Source organism: Carlito syrichta, unplaced genomic scaffold (assembly GCF_000164805.1).
Source record: "Carlito syrichta isolate Samal-C Ts95f unplaced genomic scaffold, Tarsius_syrichta-2.0.1 Scaffold302449, whole genome shotgun sequence".
Taxonomy (NCBI): Eukaryota; Metazoa; Chordata; class Mammalia; order Primates; family Tarsiidae; genus Carlito; species Carlito syrichta.
In genome coordinates, this window is record NW_007246545.1 from 346,657 (window position 1) to 352,425 (window position 5,769).

The window sequence follows — 5,769 nt, forward strand, 5'->3', positions numbered from 1 at the left end:
TAGCGAGCACCTGTAGGTCCAGCTACTTGGAAGGCTGAGGCGGAAGGATCGCAGGAGCCCAGCAGGTCGAGGCTGCGGTGGCTGGGAGCGGCCACTGTACTCCAGTCTGGGCGACTGAGAGACTCCAACTCAAAAAAAAAAAAAGAAATATATTTTTTAAAAAGGTTTCATTTACCCAGAACATCAGATGTTTCATTTGTATTTTACCAGTCACACATGTAAAGATAACCTATTTCATACTAATTAAAGCAGACTGCAACCTTTAAAAAAAAACCTCAGCCTGGCATAGTGGCTCATGACTGTAATCCTGTGGTTTGAAAAATCACGGTGGGAGGATCACTAGCTAGAACCCAGGAATTCAACATCAGCCTGGGCAACATAGTGAGACTTCATCCCTATTTAAAAAAAAATAATGAGCTGGGTGTGGTGGTATGTACCTGTAGTCCCAGCTACTTGGGAGACAAGATGGAGAATCACTTGAGACCAGGACGGGGCTCCAGTGAGCCAGAATTGTGCCACTGTACTCCAGACTGGGTGTCAGTGAAACCCTGTCTTACGGGGGGAAAAACCCGCAGTACCCCCACCCCCAATAAGCAAGTTGTGGAACATGAACATTTCCAATGCAAGAGTACACTTCTAAATAAGTGTATACTTGCTATAATTTGGCTCATAAAATTATAATTTATACTGTAGCTTCAGTGCTATGAAGTTCCATCTTCCTCATCTACACTACTCATTGTGAGGCTTGTCTAGACTTTAGTTAGCTATGCTTTTTAATTTAATGTTTCTTGCTTTCTTGGTCATTTATAGAATGCCAATTTTGAAGAACTTCAAAATTTTGCTTAAAATTTATCAATCTGTTCCAGGCGAGCACACAATGGGAGTTCAACATCTCAGCAATGCCCTTTTAGTGTGTGGGCAACCACGGGAACTTCTGAAGGTTTTCCAAAACACACTTCCTCCCCAGGTATTTGAGATGCTGTTGCATAAAATTCCGCTTATTTGCCAGGTAAGCACATACTTCATATGTACACAGTAAATAATGTTGAGCGTGATTACACAGAAATAGCAAAGTATGTGTGTAAATTGCCCAAAATTTTAAATGAGTGAAATCTCTGAATTTTTGCTTTTCTTGCTTTAAAATGAAAACTAGTCTTTCATGCTCTCTTGACTATAATAAATTGTATACTGAGTATTATACATGTTTCAACATTTCAACTTTAAAGCAGAACAATACTTCTACTTTCTATTAACATACAAAACAGAAATCGCTTTGGTAAATGTAAACATATAGGCTAGGCCAGGCGTGGTGACTCATCTGTAATCCCAGCAATTTGGGAAGCTGAGGCAGGAGGATCCACCTGAGCCCAGGAGTTTGGGACCACCTGGGGGCAATATAGTGAGACTCTGTCTCTACAAAAAAAAAAAAAAGAAAGAAAGAAAGAAAAAAATTAACCCCGCATGGTCGTGCATGCCTGTAGTCCCAGCTACTTAGGAGGCTAAGGTGGGAGGATTGCTTGAGTCCAGGGGTCTGAAGTTACAGTGAGCTATATCATGCCTCCCCACTCCAGTCTAGGTGACAAAGACTCCATCTCTTACAAAAAACATGTAGGCTTATCAGTGTTCTCTTAAGTTTAGAATGATATCAAATGAAATCCATTCATAAGCCAATTGATTAATAAGTATTAGTCCACTTACATTTTACCAAACTGCTTGATATACTTATGCATCAACTAGAACTTCTTGAAAATGCTTGGATTTGTTTCATGATCCATTAGCCATAAGATACTTTTAATTAGACTGATCAGTGAATTAGACTGATTCACTTTTAATTAGACTGATCACATGTCATGGCTGAGAATAAACTATATATATTATTGGTGAGACTTGGAATCATTCATGTTGGACTCTTTGCTGTTGAAAAAAACACAAACACAGACTCCACTAGGGCATAACAGTCAACTCTTAAACATTCCCAGGCTAGTCTCAGTTGGGATGTTTCTGGAAGAAATGTGAAAATGTAGGTAGGATAAGAATATGTAATGCCTACCTTGAGACAAGATGGGAGACAAGAAAAGGATCGTGCATTGAAATGATTAGCAAGTAACTATTTTATGTATTCACCAGCAATTTGAGGCAGACATGAATGAACAGGAATACTTGGAGGATGATCCTGATTGAAAAACATTTCAACGTATCCACAGTCCAGTCAGAATACTATGGTACTATATAGTACAAACAACTGCTCAGTGATATTTCTGTTTATTTTATTTTAGTAATAAAAAGTTTTCTATCTCATACATGATTGAACACATAATTTGCTTTAAAATTAACAGTCACAATTGAAGAAACAACGGTTTATTTTTCTAATCAAGTGACCAAGCTGCTGAATCATAAGGCCTCAACAAATGTTGCATCTTATTATTTCATTGAACAATAAGACCTTCTATTTTAATTATTCCTGGTAAATAGCGATTTTGTTTCTCCAGTGGTTTCCATTTGCCAAACAGTCACGACAGGTGTTTTAACATGGTGGCTGCTGCTTTCAGGGGATACTGTCAGATGAGTCCTCATTTCCAGCACAGCAGCTGTTGGCACTCTTTCATCGAAAGTCCATGTGTCAGGACTTCTCTATCGTGGTTGGCCAAGGAGTCCTGCTTTGGCTGCCAGGGCTTCATTCTGCTGAATATGATATTCCTGAAATCTCATGGATATTCTTTGTGTCATTTTTAAATATTTCTGTAAGCAATGTTCTGAACAGGTGGTCTAGAAATAAAAAGGGAGATCTAAGAGGCAACACAAAGATAATCAGTTTTTAAAAATGCAGGTATTCTAGAAGAACAACCAGTGGGTGCTTTTCTTTTCTTTGCATATATCTGAGAATTAAATAGTATTAATGGGTAGCAAGTAAAGACAGCTTTCAATTGTTGATAGTTTCATCCACTGAAAAGAATTAATGTACACTGAATGCCTGCCAGTTTGTAGGCACTAAGAACAATGAATGGTAAGTCCCTGCACTCGTGAAGCTTCTGGACTAGATTTTCTGTAGGTGTTTCAATATTAAGTCAACATTCATATTACTGTTCCCTTATTTAGATTGTTAAAATGAAGACCCAGTAGCAAGTTTGTTCCTCTTTAATGAGAAATGGCATTAACTTAATTCTCAACCTTTTACTTTTTAGTAAGAATATGACTCTTAGCATGACTCCTAAGCTTAATTATTTAATAAGTACTTAATGATTGCTGGTTATATGCTAAGTTCCTGGCATGAATGTTTATCAACATCTTCCACTGGAGGGAGTTTATGTCATTCTGAGTAAATAGTATATAAATGTCTTAACGAGGACATTAAAAGTTAAGACGTCTGATAGCATTGGGATTTTCAGAGTCTACCTATACAATACAAGCCACCAAGTTCAAACTTTGCTTTTTTTAAGAGTCAACTAGAGTTCTCAGTGCCAGAGAGAAAGGCTGTATCAGGTTTCTCTAGGTAAGCCATTTCGACTGAAAGCTAATTAGCAAGAAGACTCTTTGCTATGGAACAGTAACTCAGCAGCCGCAGGCATCTTCTCTAAAATAGTCTGACTTCATACAATGTGACTGTCATATTAAATCTAGCATTGTTAAATCCAGTGCCATGGTTCCATGGCTGCTTCAGTTCTTTTTTTTTCCTTTTGAGTCAGGGTCTCACTCTGTCACCCAGGCTGTAGTGCAGTGGCACACTCATGGCTCCTGCAGCCTTGACCTGCTGGGCTTAGGTGACCCTTCCACCTCTGCTTTCCAAGTAGCTGGAACGCTGGAACCACAGACATGTGCCACCACACCCGGCTAATTTTTTGATTTATTGGAGAGATGAGGTCTCACCACATTGCCCAGGCTGGTCTCGAACCTGTGGGCTCAAGCAGTCCCCTCGCCTCTGCCTCCCAAAGTGCTGGGATTACAGGCATGAGCCGCCACACCCAGCTTGTTTAAGTTCTTCCAAGCAGTGGAACGTAAAAGGTAGACCTAATTCCTGAACTTAGTAGGAAACAAAGGAAATGCTTAGAGGGATCCTATTTATATTGCTTATGATGAACTTTGAGAATTTTTAGTGAGCAACACTTTTCATACCTCTTCAGGTTTTACTTCTCTTGTTGTGAAGTCTTTAACACAGGCCAAAAAGCAGGTTTCTGTAAGCTTATTGTAGGTACCAAGGAATTCCTTAAACTAAAACAAATCAGAAGGTTTTTAAATATTTGGTTTTTAAAACCAAGATGCTTTGAAACTTAAATTACTGATATTTTATATTTAGACAAAATATCCTGTAATACTTAAAATCATAGGTTATTTTTCACACTTAAATTGGTACAATATGATCTGCAACAGTCTTGTTTTCTAGTTGAAATTTTCCCCTTGATTATCAGTCTAATGAAAAATATATAAGCTCCATATAATTTAATATTGAAATCACTGACTGACATGATATCAATTAATAGTGCTTTATATTATCATGCAAAATCCTTTCCCCTTAATTAGAATACCTTACCTACAGACACACGCTTAGGTATAGCTGAAAGAAAAATGGATGTGGGAAAAAGAATACCTTACCTGCTTTATCTGATCAGATTCTGGTATTTGTGTAGCCATATTCTTTTGGTACGTTAATTAGTCACCTAATTAAAAAAAAAAAAGTTTGTCAGTGTATAAACAAATGTTTTTAGGCTAACTAAGAGTTAGGTAATCACTGCTCATATTCTATAAATTTCTGTGTATGCAACTATATGCCACCCCTCAATTTCCCAGATCATGAATGACAGACTACAGAACCTTATAGTTTAGAATTAGATTTTCTAATGCTTGTTTGGGAATAAAAGGCCCTATCGAATGCTCCAGTTTAAAGAGTTTGCTCTGCTATCTTGCTAAGTCATATGTTAAAGCCCCTCTCCTAGCAGGGTTTTAAGGGAAACCAAGAGGTCTTTGGTATCTTCCTAAAATTAAATATTATTCCACTAGTTGTTAACTTAACTTTGACCCGTGATCCTTTTACTAAAGATATTTTTACTAACTATATGTAAATACAAAATTTCTAGTAATTATTAAATATCATTCACTTATAAATCAACAACCTTCATGCAAGATACTCAGTATTCTAAAAGACTCTAAGAAGAAGTTACAGGAGTTATATGTTCTACAATTCAAAAAGGGCAATCACAGAGACTTATCAGAAACTTCTGAACATATGATGCTTGTAGTCTAACTTGGGGGCAACAGAGAAGGGAAGACAAGGAAATCAAAAAACCTTTCTGAATTACTGAGATTTTCACATAACCTAAATATAGGACTTAAATTCAGTTGAGTCAGATAAAGAATGTGTATCACATTATTTATTTACTGTATCCTGACTAGTTCTAAAAAGGTTGAATATTTCATAAAAATTATTATTCAAAGTGGCTCTGAAAAGCATGAAATTTTAATAAAGGGTATATGGAATAGAAATTAAGTAGGAAACTCAAGTTTAGGACAAAATGTGTATCACCACCATGAAAAAAATTAACCTTCTCATTTTGATTAACACACAATCAACGGTCATTCCATTCCACCATTCCCAACCATGCACCACCCCCTTTGCACCCCCTTTATTCTTCTTTCTTTTTTCTTATCCCATGAATTTGCGATAACTACTGATATCCCGCGCCTTTGGGAGGCTGAGGTGAGTGGATTGCCTGAGGCCGCAGGTTCGAGACCCGCCTGGGCAACTTGGCGAGACCTCATCTCTACAATAATTCAAAA

General features: G+C 37.4%; 2 protein-coding genes across 8 annotated transcripts in view; one reads left to right on the forward strand and one right to left on the reverse strand.

The window, feature by feature from the left end:
• Window positions 1-2,203, forward strand: part of TOMM20L (translocase of outer mitochondrial membrane 20 like) — a 12,182-nt gene extending 9,979 nt beyond the window's left edge. Inside the window, exons 4-5 of the mRNA XM_008056690.2 lie at window positions 867-1,009; window positions 2,128-2,203. Coding sequence (XP_008054881.1) covers window positions 867-1,009; window positions 2,128-2,181 — 197 coding nt within the window. The 3' untranslated portion in view covers window positions 2,182-2,203. The remainder of the gene's footprint in view (window positions 1-866; window positions 1,010-2,127) is intronic.
• Window positions 2,097-5,769, reverse strand: part of TIMM9 (translocase of inner mitochondrial membrane 9) — a 16,533-nt gene continuing 12,860 nt past the window's right edge. For 2 of the 7 annotated variants that reach the window (XM_021711667.1, XM_021711666.1), the window contains exons 2-4: window positions 4,588-4,652; window positions 4,111-4,206; window positions 2,097-2,766 (exon numbers count right to left, since the gene is read on the reverse strand). In XM_021711667.1, the coding sequence (XP_021567342.1) occupies window positions 2,632-2,766; window positions 4,111-4,206; window positions 4,588-4,626 (270 nt within the window). In that variant the 5' untranslated portion in view covers window positions 4,627-4,652 and the 3' untranslated portion in view covers window positions 2,097-2,631. The remainder of the gene's footprint in view (window positions 2,767-4,110; window positions 4,207-4,587; window positions 4,653-5,769) is intronic. The other 5 variants (XM_021711670.1, XM_021711669.1, XM_021711668.1 and 2 more) reach the window with 5 other exon arrangements.